The sequence below is a fragment of the Lethenteron reissneri genome, chromosome 25 (assembly GCF_015708825.2).
Source record: "Lethenteron reissneri isolate LAM-NWPU_2019-01 chromosome 25, ASM1570882v1, whole genome shotgun sequence".
Taxonomy (NCBI): Eukaryota; Metazoa; Chordata; class Hyperoartia; order Petromyzontiformes; family Petromyzontidae; genus Lethenteron; species Lethenteron reissneri.
This window is the reverse complement of record NC_083803.1, coordinates 2,550,755-2,571,007: the sequence shown is the minus strand read 5'-3', so window position 1 is coordinate 2,571,007 and position 20,253 is coordinate 2,550,755. Positions and strand designations below refer to the sequence as shown.

At 49.0% G+C, this 20,253-nt stretch overlaps 1 protein-coding gene across 4 annotated transcripts in view; it reads right to left on the bottom strand.

Moving 5' to 3' along the window:
* The window catches only part of ESRRG (estrogen related receptor gamma), a 122,803-nt gene that overhangs the window by 14,494 nt on the left and 88,056 nt on the right, over positions 1 to 20,253 (bottom strand). For all 4 annotated transcript variants that reach the window (XM_061558894.1, XM_061558896.1, XM_061558895.1 and 1 more), the window contains 2 exons: positions 7,071 to 7,196; positions 5,350 to 5,511 (listed from right to left, as the gene is read on the bottom strand). In XM_061558894.1, the coding sequence (XP_061414878.1) occupies positions 5,350 to 5,511; positions 7,071 to 7,196 (288 nt within the window). The remainder of the gene's footprint in view (positions 1 to 5,349; positions 5,512 to 7,070; positions 7,197 to 20,253) is intronic.

Below are 20,253 nucleotides of genomic sequence, written 5' to 3'. Positions count from 1 at the left end.
TTACACTAAATTTGCTGTCCAAGGTGAATTGAAATAGTGTTTGGTTTGTGTAATTACATCCATCTATCTTTATATTCCAGAAGGCATACGGTAAATTGAAAATACTAAAAATTGACTGTGCATTCTGATATTTAATGATTGCCACCGACAGGATGGTGATTTATAGGTAACTCGCTTTCAACACACATTTGCATCTTATTACAAGAAGATTGCAAACCGCGAGTGTTATTAATGACGATGATAGAAACTGATGAATTGATTTGATTTGCAAATGCGATCGAACTAACCACGAGGAAAATGCGCAATAACGCCGTGTTTTGCGAGCGGCAATCGCTCTTGTCACGGAGGGCTCACTCCGCGGGCCGACAGCGCTATACGGAGCCTGCTTTTATTCTAATGACTTGTGCCACGCCGTGTAAAACTAATCCCTTATAGAGCCACGTAAGGACCTCCTCAGCATCTTAAGCTGCTTCGTCTAATTTTAGGTCCGATAGCTGAGAAAATGAGCGCTCGTGCGAGTTGAGAGGGGGGGGGGATTTTGTTCTCTCAGCAAACAGTGAAGAGCAGCGGCAGCGGCAGCATCTGATGCAACCCCCGGCACAGTTGAGAGAAGCAAATATGTATCAGCCTCGTTCACGGGCTCATTACCTTTTCAGGGTTATTAAACAGGGGGAAGAGCAAACATATTTCCTGTTCCTGTAGAGAGCCTGGCTGGGCATTACCCTAAGTCATGCTGAGTGCTGACAGGGGAAGTGATTGGAACATAATCAGGCGGCTGAGAGGGCCTTTCCACTTCACGTTTATTGATGACTTGGAGGACGGGGCGGAGAGAACAAACACATCTAATGGCCATCAATTAGAAAAGAAAACCAATTAGACAAAGTCTGGAAATGAAAAATAACAAAACGAAGGATGGAGGGAAATGTATGGCCTGCAGGGGAAACGAGAAACTCGGATGTGAAACGCACGAGAAACAAAGAGAAGGAAACTGATTAACACAATCAAAATAGCGATAAATTTAAAATGAAAATTGAAATACAAAAATGACAAATAATTCTGGATATGTCAGAATTGTGGAACACACCGTGGAAAGGTGAAATATGAATGCAGTTTAACAGTTATCTAACAAGAAATGTGCTGGAATAGAAAACAATAATATAAAAGTAGGAAAAACCTTTCACAAATGTGGACTAGACAGATGAAATATTGTGAACATTTGTTCAGCTCGTGGCACTAATCTCTACCTTTTATATCAGTGACACTCAGCAAATCTTTAGAAAGCCACAATCAACGCGCGCGCTAAGCCAAAGGGAAAGCCACGAGGGTCTGCATTATTGGCAACATCACCCTCCAGCGGAAATTCTCCCATCGGTATGCAGCCTCACTCGCACACCAGCCCCCCCTCGTCCCACTTCTAGCCCCCGAACGCCGCGTGTGCCTCACAGCCACCCAGCCGATCCCACCTCCTCTTCTCCCTCCGCACCGCCACGTGCCACGAAGCCCCTTGACAGTGCACAGGAGGAACTCATGGATGCCTCTGGGAGGGCTCTCAGGGGCTGTGTGACCCCTGTGGCCCAGTGGTCCCTGGCCCCATGCAGGTCCCTCTGTGGAGGCCAGAGGAGTGGCCCCGCACTGACAGCCAGGAAGTATTGATTAATCATCGCTTGGAAGGACTGTCGTCCACTCCATCACTAAACAAACGTCAATCCTGAGCACAAATTCACGTTTTATATTTTACTGGCGGACTTCCAGATGTGCCTCGATATCGCGACGTAGCAACGCACAAGTGCCCCCCCCCCCCCGCTCCCCCACGTCTGTGCACGTACGATGGAATCTTACACCAATAACACCGACGGGCACAGTTAATATGGAATCGGCACAGGCGAATGAGACACGGGCTGGGACAAGTTGACTGGGATTCTTATTCCGGCTATCAGCTGCGAGGTCAGCAATGCCATCATTAGCAGTGTAGGGTACCAGCATTGCAGAAACCAGAAAAGCGGATAAGATCAGCTCAACCCTGCTGCTGCAGAAGCCCTAGCTCACACATGCTCAGCTTCCTGCCTTCACGAGTGCAGGCCCATCCTTTATTTCTTTGTCAAGCCCTCATACCAACACTTCATGTGCTCCGGGAAGTGGCTGCCAGGATCCTCACTAAATAGCAGCATCACATGATTACCGGACCCTCCGCTGGCTCCCAGTCCATGGGGCCATCCACCACATCACCCACGTCATGGCCGTCAATGCAGCTATTGGCAACGTGATAGCTGGAAATGTGGTTATTAATGGCAACGGAGTCGGTAATGCAATTACTGCAACGCATGAGGCAGTTTGCACCCAACACAACCGCCATGCCATATCAATACTGACGGGTCTTTGAGGCCCAATTAAAACTCGCTCCTAGGCTGGACTCGGTTTGTTTCGATTGAGCAGTTCATTGGTGAACAGTACCGGATAGTTCAGTAAAAAAACACCAACACAGAAGCAGCTCCACTGATTCAATGGCGGCCTCCGGCAGGAGCAACGCGTTGACCACCCCATGTCATTTCCTCTATCGTCGTAACTTTAATTGCTGCGCGAGTTTTGCCGGCCATTAAGAGTGCCCCGATGCCACGCGGTTCTCATGGCCGCGGTCTGCTCGAGCAGCGCAACAGCGCTTGGAAGCCCCAGCCCGCAGGAAATGACGAATTAGGGCCACATTAAATATACTACGGTTAATGTTCCCATGCTCTGCCTTTAATATGACTAATGTTAAAGAACGATGCGTCTCCTCTATTAGGGGAGAGGCAGCTCGTCCAGGCTGAGCGAGAGAGCCGCTGCACGGCTTGGAGGCCAACAATCAGGCTCCGCAGAGATAGGAGCAAAGCACATGTCTGCCTGCTTCGCTGCTCCCCTTAATCTCTCTCTAAAAACCCATCTCTCAAATAGATTTATGTTATCGAAGCCACTTAATTTCATTGTGCCATAATCAGTTAAAACGCCCGACTGGCCACAGAGCACCTTCCTAATGCAAAGAAGATATTAGTATGGTAACTCAATTTTATACAGAGTACTCGCAGAATTCTTTTTTTTTTTGTCCATTTACAACACCTGACCTTTCGTGATGGAAAACCACGGAAGATACCCACAACACTACATAACATTAAGCAAATCAATTTTCTTATTGCATTTCATATATATCAAGAGACCCCTATTGATTTTATTTCAATGCTCCCTCGCTCTCTTTTCCACACCGGCACAGTTAAATGTTAATTGCGGTTAGATGGGGCATTCATACTTATTTATCCATTAAAGCGGCATCCGAGGGGACCAATGAATGGGCTGTAAAGTCATCACGAAGAGCCGCAGTGCCTTGCCGATGCAAGAAAAATCCTCATGACTGAACTCCCGGGGTTCACAAGAGGTGGGGAGAGCCAGGTCACATTAAGAAAATTATAGACAAACCCGCGCATGGCCAGCCACCGCATGCACTCTGCGATACCGACTGCACGACGAACACTTTGCACAAGCCGCATAAACACGAGACTTTAAAATTCCAAACAAATTCAACTTCATGAAAATGCCACATGTGCTAAGAGGTATCAATATATATATATATTTTCAAATCTTGACTTCAATTCTAATTTAGCTACCGTAGTGTTTTTTGTGACGTACGTTTGCAATGTTTAATTTGACAGCGCTATTTAAAGGCTCAATGCGCGCGTGGGCTTGTGTGAGCTTATGTGATTCACCTATGCACGTGTGAGAGAGCACGTGCACAAATGGAAACCATAATGGGGCTAGATTGTGTGTCTGCATGTATGTTTGCATGTATACGTGCGTGTGCGAGCATTTAACTTGATACAAGCATCAGCGTGACATCATTTTCACGTAGTGGCGAACAGTGATTCTGTTTGTTATTATTATTTTTTGTGTGTGTGAATGTCTATCAAACTTGCCTAAGATATACAAACTCTCATGGGGCCTGTGTGTGTGTGCATTATATGCGCGTGTGCCTCTGCTTTTGTATCTTGCCAGCCTTAATAAGTACTCATTAACAGCACTTGCCCCAATAGCCCATTTACAGCTATCTGGGGGATCTTTGTGTGCTTGTACGTGTGGGTGTATGCAAAGCGAATTGATGGTGCAGTGGTCTTGCAATGAGTTTTGAACCCACTACTTGAATTCAGTTCCAGGCCATAGCCAATTCAGCCTTATATAAATACCTGTCACTGTGGGTAAACATCAGCACGATAGAGACAAAGGTGGCTGGGCATGGTGTTGTCCACCCATTCTCTCCTTCGCCATGCCAGCCTTAATAGGTGCACTTGATTGGTTAGAGACCACATGGGGGATCTTTGTGAATGTGCATCAGCCATTCACTTCAGCCAGTTAACCCATAACATCTGAGCCTGTCCTATAACCTCCTGTCAGCGAGGTGTCACCACTTCACTGAGCCTCAAAGTCTCGCTAGTCTGGCACAAGGTTGTGATGACATCCCTGCCAATTAGTGATAAACTGCAGCTTTCAGTTGTTGTTGTTGTTGCATGATCTTAAAGGTGCATTGAAAAATTATAATACTCTGATTGATGCTCCTTGCTGTTGTGGAGTGACTCATGCAGCCAGCTATGGCTGCAGGGTTTTGGTAGTACATGTTGTTTATGCCATTTATTGTGAAAATTCCGTCACAGTTCCTATGATTGCTTTTTCATTGCTTTCACAGCTTTATTTTGGTGATTTCGAAACGTGTATTGGTTTAGCCATTATTGTTTGTTGTAGTACAGAGTTAGACTGATGGCCTTAATCTAAGTTGTCTTGTGGTTGTTGTTTGACTTGCATCCCACTGGGATTTTTGCACACAGCGTTGGTCTACGGTGCCTTTTCTGCAATATTTTGCTGTCTTTTCTTGGATTTTCTGTTTGCACTTAGTCACATATTCACTTTAAGATGTTTTTTGTTCATGTTTTTGTTTTTTTGTTTGTTGCGGATGCACCCGATTCAAGAGCCGTAAGGCTCACAGGGCTATACCTAATAAATGAACTTGAACTTGAATGTGTCAGTGTATATAGGTGACAAGTGGTGGTGCAGTGGTTATCCGTGTTCAATTCCTGCTCACAACCGACATCTGTGACGATGATCTGAACTGGTACTGGGCCTCCCCTAGGTCAACTCAGCCTCAAATGAGTACCTAGGTGTAATGTTTAAGCATCGCCACTGGGGAGACAAAGGCGGCCGGGCGTGATGTTGGCCACCCATCCCCTCGTGTGGCCCTGTCAGCCTTCATGGGTGCTCGCTAACAGCACTTGCCCCAAGTCCATTATAGGCTACACGAGAGGGACGTTTGTCTTTGCGTGTGCCGGACCGCCTCACCTGGAATGTGCTTGGCCCAGCCGATGATGACCACAAGCTCGCGGTCGGCCAGGTCGCACAGCGTGGTGAGGGCCTTGATGTCTCCCTCGGGCACGGTGGGGTCGGGCATAGCGTAGATCTTCTCGGGTTCAGCCACCAGCAGGTGCGAGATGATCTTGTTCACTGGAGGGAGCAATGGAAAGGTGGCGCGCTCAGTGCGATGCCAAGGGACCAGGACCACACGTGTCCTGAACTTGGGAACCAAATTGAAGCCACGCACTCCCCCCCTGCACGGGAAGACTCTTTCCCGATGGCACGTTTAAGAATAAGTCAAACATTTTACCTGCAATCGTCGAAAAATTTGATGCAAAACAAAAATATGTAATCCATAATTGTGTGTCAGTACGTGTTTCAAGATTACGTTTTTAATTTGCATCTAACGTGCAATCACAACATTGAGTCCTCATGCCTAATACTTAACAATAATAAGTAATTAAAGAGAAAAACGGGTTTATAATTGAATATAAATATAATAATATAGTAAATGTCATTATTTTCATTTACATGTTTGAGGCAATCCACGCTATTGATTTACATTCACGATCTTAAATGCTCATTAACACTGACAATTTATTATTTAAGAACCAATAATTCTACACATTAATTGACTTGAACTGCACATTCACTGTTCAAATTGCTTAATCAATGCGTGCGAAACATATTTTTCTTGTCGACGCAACGCCAAACCCTGTATTCATTTCATTTCCTCCATGTCAAGGAGAATAAGGGACAGTAGAAGATGCTGGTTAATGTTGGCATAAGTGGAATCAATACAACTATTAACATTAATGGCTTCGGGAGCTGTAAATGTTCCAGGCAGCCAGAAGAACAACAGGACTGGGACTTTACGACAATAAAATTTCTTGCCTGAATGAACCTCTGACACCCAGTAAATGGAAACCGGCCATAGATTACGCGGGTGCCCGTGATACCACGGCCAATTAAAAAGCCCTCCGGTGCATTATCTGCAGTGCTTCAGATAAAGAGTGAAAATTGAAAGGGCTGCAGCCAAACGGGGGGAGTTAATCACGGGCAGCTCTGGGGTTGTTTTCCCCGTGCAGAGCGCACGGCTTGAGTCGGAAAGCTGCGAAAGCCGCGAGAGAGAGAGGAGAAGAGAGGGCGGAGAGAGTGGCGAGACGCTCTGCGCCATCACCGTTTAGCCGTGGAGCCTCGAAGTCTAGACGCAGCACCGAGGCTGCCAGGTGATATTTTTTTTCTGCTGCTGCTGCTGCTGCACTGGTGGATTTCCAGCGCAGCGTGGAGACAAGTGATACACTAATCCTCAGTCGCATCACCCAGGGGAGATCTCGCCCCGGCCGAGTGGGGAAGCATTTAATTACAGTCTTACCCATTGACAAACGGCTCAATTCTACCAGCTCTGCAGCGTCTCATAACAGCAGGCATGACAAAACTGTCTCCGGCACACACGCCACTGCTCACCGCATTGGAACACACATTTCGAACAAAATCCTTCCCTTATCGCTCTTTGGGCTGCTGCCTTTCCAAAGCCTAGACACCTCCGTGTCCCTCTGACACGGGACGTCAGAACCCAGGCGAGTGCATAAAACACCGCCGAACAGCAGGTTTGGCACAAAGATGAAAGGAAATGCGAGTGCGTGTCGTGCGGTGGCATCGGCCGGGCACGAGTGCGCCGCGCCCGACTGAGGTGGAGCGGGCCCCACCGAGGCTCCCGTTGCAGGGCTTCTTGACTGTCTGCGCCAGCTGGGGGTTGAGGTAGGGGCTGTTCTCGGCGTCGATCCGTCGCTTGTACTTCTGTCGCCCTCCTCGCACCCGGTCGAGACGCACGCCTGGAAGGCAGCGTGCGAGGCAGACACAGCAGCAGCAGCAGCGACAGGAAGCGTGACCCCTTTACAACCATTATTATTTCCAGCATTATCATCGTTCCCCATCGCCCCGCACCCACCAACCTCCCCCCCGCCCCCCCATCATTAATGTAAATTCAACAGTCACAAGTGTTTTTAAAATGTAGGTGTTTGCAAAAATATATAGATGTATTTAATGATGTCTTAAAGGTTTGTTTAATAACTAACCACATAATTTATTAATTCTTCGAAGATTAAAATTGGAGTTATAACATTTAGATATCTAAATAATTTAAATGTAGTTCCACATATTTGGAGAGAAACAGAATTTAATAAAAGGGCAAGTCCTTATTTTAGTTTTTAAATATGAGATGTAAATTACACATGCTAGCGGCACGCTGCCTCACTCTCAGCGGCAGTCTGCACGGAAGGTTACATTGCTAGAGCAGTCATCATAACACTTCACTCCGCACTGACATTTTAACAGTGATAAATGTTCAATACGAGTGGGGAAATTTCCAATCGCAAAAACCTTGATCATAAAAACAGAGTCAAACGGATTTAGCACATACCTACATTGCTGATGTGTTTCTACATGAATTCAAATGCATTTAATTGAATATGTGTTATGTCCTATTGCATTGATCTTCCATATGATTGCCAGTTAGGCCAATTTAGGTGGCTCTGTTGTCAATAACGTGTTGCTTGGAGGTAACGTTCAGGCCATCGATAAATAACCCGTCCACGCTGGGAAGGTCAGCCCTGAGTTGGCGCATCCCTGATTTACACGCAGCGGCCAGCGACCCCACGTGAGAGCGCTGTCCTTTGCCCAATCTATCCTTTTAATTTACTTTCATCAAGAGGCCCCTAATTTAATTAATCCAGTTTCTCATGAGACCCGCAACGTCACGGTAAACAGCTAACCAAAAATGACACCTCACATTTGACACGTTAACGGCAATGCCGAGTGTAAAATTGAGGAGCGTTCCGCACCAGAAGTCTGCTTAACCTCGTCCCAGAGCGAGCCCAGCATTCTCCACGACCCAGGCACTCGACTCACAACTCCGCGAGTTACGACTAATTAAACAGAGCTCTTGCAGTTCCCCTCCCTTTCTCCTGCAACGTAATCAGACGGTGTAACAAATTATTCAGCGGTGATGCGCATCGCCTCTGGAAAAGCTGCTCACCACGTAATGGAAATAAATGTGAGCCTCAGCACTTACGCCACGGTGAACATCTTCAAGTTAAAGAGCGCGCAAACAAAATATGGGCGCATTTATTTTCTCAGGAATTGCCACAAGAGTGAAAATTCATAACGGGCCGACGAGCTGCATCAACTTTTTTAGCGACTGCACGAATGTGTTCACAGCGGATTGATGAAGGGCGATGCTTGTGATTTTTTTTCTCATCTCAAATGCTTTCTGTCCTGCCCCCGGGGGAGGCACGCAGCGTGCACGAGCATCGCCGGAGGAACGTGCGAGCGTGCGTCCACGTCAGGTCCACTTGCAGCGTCCGCGCAACGACGGAGAGAAAGAGGACGAGGCGGCTGAGAGGTCGAGTGGGGAAGCTGTCAGGCGACGTGTTTGAGGCTCACATTCTAAGTCAGGTAACATGCCGTGACGATGCTGCACATAACCGCAGCTGCTTATAAATCACAAAATAACACCAGCCCCTCCACTTTGTGGTACGTTATCATCAGTTTACGGTCTCTAATGACTTCGATAGGAATCGCACCGAGGTGCTCCTTGCAAACATTTGCACAGAATGAATTTAATGACAAGCATAAAGATGGCACACAGAGATTTAAATGTGTCTAATAGAGTCATCGCCTCCAGGCAAGGAATACAAATCGAGCTACGTGCCTGAAGGCGGCGTTTTTTGTCGTCTCTTTCCACTTTGCATACGGTCATCCCGCAGACAATCTCAGCCGGACAAATGACTTCCCACGCTGGCAGGCGCGCTCATGGAAGTGACGGCAGAGATGTACACGCTGCATGTGTAATTCTCCATGACTTGGCGTACGAATGTGTGTAAGTGTCCTAATCAATATGTGTCTGAACTGTCCCGATAAGTAAACACAGCGCCGCGCGTGCAATTGACAAACAGCATTTGTTAACGTCGTGCTGAGCAAGGCAAAGCACGACTGCACTAGAGCTTCCGTCTAAAAATAAACGCGAGATACATTACAAGCATTAATTGATGGCTCAGCGAATCCAAAGATGATTTTCTCGCTTAAATTAGGATCGCATTAGACTTTCAGTTTGCTACCGTTCGTTGTCACATCTGGGCAAACACTTTAAGAGCTGAGCGACAGATGAGTGCGTTAGCCTTCCAAGTCTAGCACGCAGCACGCGTATCAATGGGAGGGCGAGGGGTGGGGGTCTTGAATGTTGGCCAAAATGTTGATTTCCTCTTCCTTTCAGCAAACAAACTTCCCGTGTATTTGTCTGTACAGCACACATCCGCAGAACGCTGTGCCGCATTGATCGCAGCGGAATAATTTGCACCGAACTGTGGCTGTAATCAAACGATCGAGACTGCGCCAGCACCATCCCTGTCGTGCAGTCAAAAATGAGCACGAGCTCCACGACAGCTTTGTGTACAAAATGTACAACATACCAGTGTTTTTATTTGCACACAAAAAAAAGAAAAACCCCCACATCGGTCCATGCGTAGGGAGTGATGGCGCCAAGACCCTGTGCCAGCCACGTGTATTATAACGTCAGGGGGATATCTTCTATGGCACCAACATCCACACGTGCAGGCCAAGGGAGAGCTCGCTCATTCAATTTAAAGATATAATTTCAATTATGAAAAGCCCGCTGTGATATTACGCAAGTTTGACAACGACGGTACATGCTGGGCAGAGCCAGGGTACACATTTTTTGTGATATGCGGTGCCTTTGCCAACGTCCTCTCCCGCTTTAATACGAAAACAAAAATGATTGCACATTACATAAATGTGTATAGCGTAATCCTCTTCAGAGCACATTCATCATTATTAACGAGGCAACCACGATACCTTTTACTCAGGCCAAACGAGAGGCTACCGTTTCTCACACTGTGTTCGTGAACCACTGGATGAGAATGCAGACCTGACTCCCTAAACATGTTTCAACACACAACAACCAACCGTCATTTGCCAGTAAGTAGCGGTGACGTCACCACGGGGTTTGTGCCAGGCTATGTGCACTTTAAGGCCACGTGAACGAGACAGACGCAAGCGCCATGAGTTGACTGACTGAGATGAATGGCATTCAACACACAAAAGCAAAGATCCCCTATATAGCCTCAACAGACTTTTTGAGGCAAATGCTCTTAGCGAGCACCTATGAAGGCTGGCTCGGCACCCGGGGGTGGCCAGCCCCACGCCCGGCCACCTTTGTCTCCCGAGTGGCGACATTTACACATCGCACCAGGTACTCATTTGAGGCTGAGTCGACGTAGAGGCCCACGACCAGTTCAAATAATTATCACTGTTGTTGGCCGTGAGCGGGAATTGAACTTGGGTCCGCCGGGTTCATAGTGCAGAGCGCTAACCGCTACATTGCCACTCAACACACACAGACACTTCCTGACCCACACTCTAAGCCAATTTCGCCGTGGCTCGAATTGAAGAGGACGAATGAACTTCGCACGCAGGTCACGAGTTAAGGAGGGCATTTTTTATCGGCAGTGAGCGCTGGAAGCCGATGCGTGGGAAGGGCAACGAGAGAGGGGGTGGCGAGCGAGAGGGTGGGGTGGTAGCTGCGGTGGCGGCACAGCTGTTGGTAACGTGGCCGGCTCCAGGAGCCCGCACCTCAGATGCTGCTGCCACGGCGCATCGCTGGAGCGCGCGGGTCCTCGCCGTCACGGCGTGGCGGGCCGGGGTCACGTCACGCTGTCGCCCGCGCGCACCGCCGCCGAGCCGTCGCTGACGCCGCGCAGTCACGCGCCCTTAACGTCCCGGCCGGGCAAACGCGAGACGACGAGGGCCGCGTGAGGCCGACTGTTTGGCAAACTCGATCATTGTTTTGGCAGGCGGCGCTGCCTCCAAAACCCACCACTGTCCAGACTCCAAAGCCGCGGCGGCGCAATAACCAGAGCTGATGGAAGCTCCTACCGCGCTGGAATTAGCACGGAGGAGATCACAAACAATATTTCACGGGAGAGAAATGCTCGATGACACAGAGAAGAGGCAACAAGAGATCACCACATTCATAGCCCCCCGACTTGATTTTAGCAATCGCGACAACTCCTGCCATGCTCTGTAGGCTCTTTCTGCCGCACCGCACAGGACGCGCACCTCAATTTCAGCTCAGCCACAATAGCGCTGTACCTTTATTCAGAGCGCACACGTGCAAAGGGACGTGTTAAATTAAAAAAGAAAATTACCAAGTGTCCTGAGCAATTCATTTTTCCAACGACTGTAATGATGGCATAATTTGCAATCATTCTCACAATACCTAACATCATGAAGATGGTTTCCATGCGAGGTTTTTCCATTGTTTTTCGCTATTGGTGCAAAATAAACTTCCAACAGGGCCCTTGAGTGCACCAACTGGCTGAGAAAGAAGTGACAAGGTCCAAATATATTCCTTGGCATCGAAGCTCAGGCACAAGCTACAATGGGATTCCCACAGGCCATGCTCCATGTCCCGCATCCAGCAATCCGTACTCATGCCTCACGCCTTGTGTGACGTGTCCTACAATGTGTACCCTGTGTCCCCCCTCCTCCCCCGCCCCCTCCGTGACCATGCCATGTAACTCCTGCGTTACTCTAAAGAGGAAGCTTTGTTTGGAGCCAATCTCCGGCCTAATACTCCTTCAACAATTTGCTTTAAAAGCACTGAACCAGTAGTGTCAAATAGCTCCACGAATATTGGCAGAAACGACCAAAATTCACTGTATATCATGTAATCGTCATTTGTTATTGGTCAGTATCAGAATCTTGATTTATCCTGGAGGAATCCGATAAACTGTGAACCTATTTTTCACAGATGTCCAGTCGGGGTGGGTAAGCAAGGTTCAGCAAAAATATGAGTGAAAATTAGAGACCATGTAAGCAAGTCACAAATTTTTTTATGAATATACAGTAAATAAAGTACATAAGTACATCAATTACTGGGGATTTAAAGAAAACGAAATGCAAGCTTGGGTAAGGCAGCAAAACAACAACAAGAACAGTCCCTAACCACACCAACACAACACATAGTCCCACAATAAAACATGAACATGTAACTATCGATACACAGATAAGGGTCAAAGTTGCGAATCACATTTGCAAATGTGGTTGTATCCAGCACTAATCTTCTGCTTCAGAATATTTTTTAAAGAAAGATTTACGATGTCAAGGGAGGAAACAAGGTTGTTCTAAAACGTTGGTGCTGCAACGGCAAAGGCTTTGTGTCACCTATTCCGATTCTTTGCTGACACGTTGTGTTTTATATTTACCACTTCTCCGTTGTTTTCAGCAGGACCGGTGCCACGGTAAATAACTTCTTCATTAGCCATGCACAAAATAGTGTATGCTAAAATCATCCTCTTCTCAGATAAATGACAATTTTTGTTCTAAACCATCAGCAAGACATATAGAGTGACTTTACGACAGCCTAACGTGAAATTAGGGTGTAAATCATGCGGAGCGTGAAGAGTGTGTCCGCTGTTCATCACGCCTGGCGGTGGCCACGGCCGAATGGGATCCACCGATCTGCAGCTTTCATTTCTGGCTCACTCTATAAACTGTCCTCTTAAAAGTGACACGCGGACGAGCGGCGGGGCCGGAGCGGCGGGGCCGGAGCGGCGGGGCCGGAGCGGCGCGTCCGTCCACCCACCCGATGCCCGCGGACTACGCGGGGCTCCTGCAACTGCCCTACTTCCATCTCTCAAGTAACACTCCCCTCCCCTCGCCCCATATTGATTTAAATAATGGATTTTGCATTGATCAGATCTAAAGTGACACGAGGCTTGGAATAAAAATACTTCCCGGGGATCCTTCTCTCCAGAGCCAAAACATCAATTAAGCGGCCAAAAAAGGGAAGCGGGCATTAAAGGTAGGCGGCAGAAAGGTAAACAGCCCGATGAAATTAAAACCATAATCAATTCGGGCAAAGTGACTGGGAGCTGAGCCGTGCTCGCCATTCATCACGCGGCGAGAGGCCCTGGCCCTTGTGAATGGGAGAGCAGCACCGCGGCCCGCGCTCGAGCCTTTGCGGCGCCGACACCCGTCGCGGCGCCGCGACCGCACGGTGACGCTCGGCGGGCCCCGGGCCCCGCTGCTGAGGTTGACATAACCGGGCTGAAGCCCAGCAGCCGACGCGACCGGCCTAACCCTAATCAGAGCAGGCAAGCCGCATGAAGCACTGGCGGATGCAATATTTCAGCTCAACTGCAGAGATGCGGCACTGCTATGCGATCGCCGCCTTGGATTGTCATGGTGTCTGAGCCACTCATGTTCTTGTACTGCCTGCCCCCCCCCGTCCACCCAACTGCAACACGATCTCTCCATCTTTGGGAGAAACACCGTGTTATTTAAAATTTACAAATGTGTCACCGACAGTTCCAGTGAAACATTTAAAGGCTTGCGGTGGGTATCTCTGACGTGTTTCATTGCGAACCCGAAGACGGCTACGTTCGGTCAGAAAACTGAAGACGGCGTGCACAAGAGAACGAACATGAGGGTCATCATGGAGGTGAGATCTCCGCCTCATCTGTGGCTGACACAGCCCGAGCGATCATCTGTGGCTGACACAGCCCGAGCGATCATCCCTGGGCGCAACGAGGGCAAGCAGCCAGCGCCGACTGCCAAAGCCGGCGCTCCCCAAGGTGTGACGCGCCGAGAGGGAGCCTCGGCGGGAGACCTCCCTCCCCGCGACCGGGGTCAGAGCTGAACCCGTCACTCGGGACGCCGTCATTTAACCCGGGCGGCAGTAGCGCCGCCGCAGCTCGAGCAGTCGTGCCTGGTTCTGACAAGATAAGTGAGGTTGGGTACACTTCCCCAGTCCCACGAGATCCTCCCCCACATCAGCCACCCACATCCCACTCCGGTCTCACACTTCCAGCACGCACACCCTTGCACGCACACGCGCGCGGGTGCGTGCGTGCGAACACACGCGCGCACGCGCCCGCTCACATGCGCATGTCCCTGTCGTCTGCCAGCTGCCGGTGCCTCTCTTAGCGACAAATTTACCGCTGGCAAGAGTATGACATCCATTAGGCAGACAGCCGTGCAAACGGGAAATGCGCGACGGGTTCAGAGGAGTAATGAAACTAGTTATCATGCATTAACGGGGGAACAGGTTCATTTGTGCTCCTTTTCTTTTTTTGTTTGGAGGCGGCTGTAATAAATCCAAATTAATTACAGTTAACAGCGGTGACGAGCTGCGTCACCCCAGGGAGAGCAAGCGGAGGCCTCCTGACGGCGAGCGAACGGGCAAACTGAATCGGGGGCTCGGCAAAAACCTGCGCGCTCACTCACTCGTAAACACGGGCACCAAATAAATGAGGGCCGTGATAGAGTCTGCGATAATTAAAGTGGAGAGCGGTTGTGCGCACGAGCGAAGACAGAAGGCGGAGCGCACACACAAAGCGCCCGCTCCGCCTCACTGAGTTACAGCTTAGGGAGGCCGAGCCTTCGCCTAAATCATAAAACCTGACGGAAACAAAGGGAATAAAAGCTGTCAGATGGACAGGCCGGTCAATACCTGGCTAATTCCACTGTTATGTTTCATGTAATACGTTGCTTTTTTATTTGTTAATTCCGGCTGGCTGGCTGTGACACCTATTTGACAGATGAGGGGAGAAGCAATCTGGAAGGATTTGAGATGACAGCACCTTTCAGCGCAATCCCTCCACGCGGCCATTCAATGGTAGCCTTCAAAAGCTGTTGAGCAAGATGCAAACTCGCCACGGCACCCTCCCGAGGTGTCCGTCCACTAAACAAATAGCGAGCGGGCAAGGGTGTTTATACACAAGCGCCATATATGGCGCATACGTCAAAAAAAACTCGCGCACCCCCAGCCGCGCAGAGCTCCGTTAACATGCGCTTTTTTTCTTGGTGATATAATGCACGTGGGGAAGAATGAGGTGTCATTTCTGCGAAGGCGGCTGTGGGCTCAATCCACCCTCCCTGCCTACTGCATCTTTGTTGACTTTAGCACCGGAAATATTTGCAGAGATATTTTAACATGGCACTCGGATGTAAAACTCACGCCGTGTGTTTGTGCACCAGTGAATTATTACCATTATGATTTATCATCATCGTCATATTCGGTCACGTGCTGCTAAGAATACGCAGCACCCAATTGGAAGGTTTCGAGTTCAAATCGTGGTCAAGAGCCAGCTCAGCCACTCATCCCTAGAGGTGTCAATACAACTGAGACCACTTTGTGTAGAATTCAACAGTGGCTGCACTTTGAAGTGACTCGCAGGCCCCCCCACCCCACCACAGGAACGTGGAGTTTCCGCCAGTGCCCCGTGGGGCTGTGAGCGAGAGATGAGGACGGGCCCCCTGCACTCACCGGAGCGAGAGAAACAACCACTGTGGCTTGTGACTCGAAGCGTTTATTACACCAAGTGGAGCGGCGGCGGCGGTGGCTCAACAGCGCAACGCCGACGCGTCGAGGCTCATGCGTGGCACAAGCCCTGCCGCCAGCGCAGCATTTGTCCGCATTTGATGGGCGAAAGAACTTGAAGCCGGGAAGGTTTGTGTGGGTTTTTATTTTGACAAAGATGTTGCATCCAGTCTCTCGCGGAAGAAGAAGAAGCAGAAGGAAAAAAAAGACCATCCCTGCCAAACAAATGATGAGATTCTACGCTGACATTGCTGACAGTAGCTTGACAGATAGGGATGCATTCCTCATTGCACAGCAGCCTGCTGAGTGCAAGCAATTTCTAACTGTCACTCAAGCTCCTCCGCCTACTTTCTCTCACCACACCTACCGACGATTACGCTACCCAAATCAAACTGCCGAATCAATACCATCTGCATACCACAGGGGCTCATCCACCGGAGGAATAAAAAATTAAACCTCAGGATTTTCCAGACGGGCATTCTGGATGGGGGGGGGGATGCTGTGGCCAAAAGTAAAGGAGGGAGCGTCTCCAGGGAGAGACGGGGGGAGGGAGGGCGGGAGGGAGATAGGGGAGAAGGGAGATAGGGAGGAAGGAAGGGAGGGAGATAGGGAGATAGTGAGGGAGGGAGACAGGGTGGAAGGGAGGGAGGGGGGTAGGGAGGAAGGGAGGGGGGTAGGGAGATAGGGAGGTAGGGAGATAGGGAGGGAGATAGGGAGGAAGGGAGGGAGGGGGTAGGGAGATAGTGAGGGAGGGAGATAGGGTGGAAGGGAGGTATGGGAGATAGGGAGGGAGGAAGGGAGGGAGGGGGGTAGGGAGGGACGGGAGATAGGGAGATAGTGAGGGAGGGGGGTAGGGAGATAGTGAGGGAGGGAGATAGGGTGGAAGAGAGGGATGGGAGATAGGGAGATAGTGAGGGAGGGAGATAGGATGGAAGGGGGGGGATGGGAGATAGGGACGGAGGGAGATAGGGAGTGAGGGAAATTGAGAAAACACTGATTTCTGCTTAAGGGAGCAGCCCAACGATCCAGCAATGTCCCATCTCCCCCCCCCCCACCTTCTCTCCCCCTCCATCCACCAAGACCCCCAGCCCCCAAGCATTTAATTGTCTATGCAGTCCCAGGAGAAAAGTGTAACAAATATGAAGGTCCTGACACTGCATTTATTCAGGAAGCATTTATTTGATCAATATCTGAATCATCTTGGTGCATGAAGTATGCGGAGTAAAAATACCCGATAATTAAAACATCGCTGTGAAGAGAAAAAAAACAACCCCAACTGAGAACACGGCGAGTGACAGGCCTTCATCGGGGTGCTCGGGTCATGCAGGGGGGCATGGCCACCCCTCTGTTCCACCCCTCCCACCCACAGAGACGCGCGCAGCTGGCGACGAGGAGAGGGCTTGGAGTGCAGCTTTAATGTCAGCACGCGCGCAGTCCGCTACTGAGAGGAGCACTCGCTCGTTCGCGCACGTGGGTGTCTGTGTCTTTGTCTTTGTAGGTCGGCGGGTGTGGAGCGGTTAGCGTGGCGCGTTGCACCTGCCGACCCCAGTTCGATTCCCGCTCATGGCCAACGCTGGTGACGATTATCTGAACCGGTTCTGGGTCTCCCCTAGGTCGGCTCAGGCTCAAATGAGTACTTCGTGCGGTGTGTAAACATCGCAACTAGCGAGACAAAGGCGACCGGGCGTGGCGCTGGCCACCCACTCGCTCGTGTGCTGTGCCGGCCTTCATATGTGCTCGCTAACAGCACTTGCCCCAACAGCCTGTTCAGGCTATACGGGGGATCTTTGTCTTTGTGCGGTGGGGGTGGGGGGCAGCTGTGGGGAAGGGGTTACCCTGCTGCCCGTTATCTTTTTAGGGCTCAGATTTACTGGCGCTACAGATGAGTGCCTCTTGCTGTCCACGCTGCACAAAGACAGACAAAGATCACCCCCTATAGCCTTCACCGGCTTTTGGGGCAAGGGCTGTTAGCAAGCAACTATGAAGGCCGGCATGGCACACGAGCGAGTGGGTGGCCAGCACCATGCTGCACACACACGTGCATACACTACACGCAATCACATTTATGCTGCACACGCGTTAATGCATTACACGCAATGATATCCATCCTGCACATATGATTACACTACGCGGTTATATCCACGCTGCACCCCACGCTCGTACGTGGAATGAAAACCACTCGAGAGGTTTCGACGAACACCGTGCGCACAAGGCCAGCGCTTTATCACTTTTCTCTTCAATATGTTCACCCTGACATCAATTGATGTATTATTACGTGGTTGACTGAGAACATGACTAACGTTGGACTGGCATAACTCGGTTTCTACCTCCGCTATCAAAACTTTTTGACCGCTCTCACTTTGCCTGGTGCACTGATCAGTGGACAATTTACTTGAAAACAAACTTGTACCACGCAGGTGTTTGCAGTTGTGCTGTAACGCCGTCCGACGTGGTTCTTGTGTTGCGTGCCGCGATGCCCGTTTCACGCACCGCGTGCCGGAAGCTTCTTCAGGCACCGAACTGAAGAAGCACTCCGGCGCGCGGTGTGCGAAACGTCGGACACCGCGCCGCACAAATACGCGGCAACAACCTCGACCGCGCGTCCGAGAGCTCTGCCGCATACGCTCTACCAGCGCTTCGTGACGCAAGCGCGGATTTGCACGCCGCGCGTCTCTGGCTCGCTTATCGCAGTGGCGCTTTGTGACACCGAGGCGCTGCCGTGCCAACAGGGACAGAAATAAAGGTCACAGGCGGCTGCCGCGTTTCCAGGGAGCCGCATTTGCTCTTACACCTTTAAAGGACAGGGCCACTTATCGCAGTGCACGGTCCTCTCCCAATAATGAGTAATTTAAGCAGATTTTCCATCTCCAAGCCACCACGGGCCATCCACGACATTCAGACCGGGGATCGAGTCTACTTTTTCTCGTCATTTTATAATTTGAAAAAATGTTTCATTAAGGTCAAAGTTGGTGCCGACCATTTGAAATGGGTAATACATTTAAAATCGGAGAACGCAGCACGACAATGGTTGAAGATGGATGGCATAGAAAGCAACGAATGCAGCAGAAATGAGGGTGTCGATTGACAATTCCCAAATAGCATTCCTCAGATAAAGAGTTGGAACCATAACCCTTGATTAAAATTGTATGCAGAGATCTATAGCAAAAACATCGTCTATCCCTGCATTGAAACCATGGTTTTGATGAAGGGGTAAAATTCCAGATACCTAAAGAAGTAAACACTTGCCCTTCACACGATGAAAAAATTGAATATTCCTGGACCAGCAGCTATAAACTGTGGACATTATCAAATAAGCAAGACTAGGTGTTGTGACAAAGTTAGCGGATATATTTACTAAACGTTTACACAGAAATTAAACACCTCAATCTTGGAATGATACCTCAATCATTCTTCTATTCAATAAAGCTGATAAAATCGACTGGAGGAATTGAAGACCCATTAGGTGCCTCTTATCGCACGTATATAAATTGTTCACGGAGATCATTGGGAATAGAATAAAATAAAATTTAGAGGCCGACCGGCCACTTGAGCAAGCAGAGTTGAAGAAATGATTCTCTTACATCGATCACATAAATACTATCCACCAGATCCTGGAAAAGATTAAAGGACTATCAATGGACATTACGCAGGGCCTCTGCGGATTATGAAATCGCATTGAAAATTGATGCAATCATCCGACCACTAACAAATCAGGGGTCTAAATAAAATAAACGTATGAAATTATCACAAAAAATCATCAAAAATGGAACCTCTAAACTGAGATTACATATAAAAAAAGTTATAGAGTACATATTACAAAGTTGAGTCAGACAAACAGAGGAAGGCTATTCACAGGAACAATATAATGTTTTCTGAGAATTAGACCTGAGAAGTAAAGGCATCATTATGAATGGAGAAAACATGAACCATGTCGGATTAGCCGAAAACAGTCTTCATATTATCCAGAAAAAATTAACTCGGAATTATAGAGAACGATAAACGGGCTAAAGTCACTTACAACAATCTCCCCAGAAAACACGAAACTGGTGAACGCTGGGCCAACTTGTGGGCCAACGGTTTCCAGCACGTGGCAATATTGGCCCATTGTTTGGATGTTTACTGGGTTGCCAAACAATTACACATATACGTAGAAGGAAGACAAATAGAAAACACCATAGAGTATGTATACCTCGGACGGTTATTGAACGTGAACCGAGATAAAACAGTGTTTAAATAAAGAGGCACACGACAAAAGGTTGCGGTGCTATGGGGAAACTGAACCTAATGATAGAAATCAACGTCGCAATTTACCTAAAGAAGACCGCGTTTAATCAGTGCACATCACCCACTGTGACTTATGGATCAGACACATGGACACTGACAAAGAAAACGGAACGACAGATTGAACGTGCACAAAGAAGCGTGGATATGTGAATGCACGGAGTGACACTGGAGGACAGGAAGAGGAACGGATGCTTGGGAGAATGCAC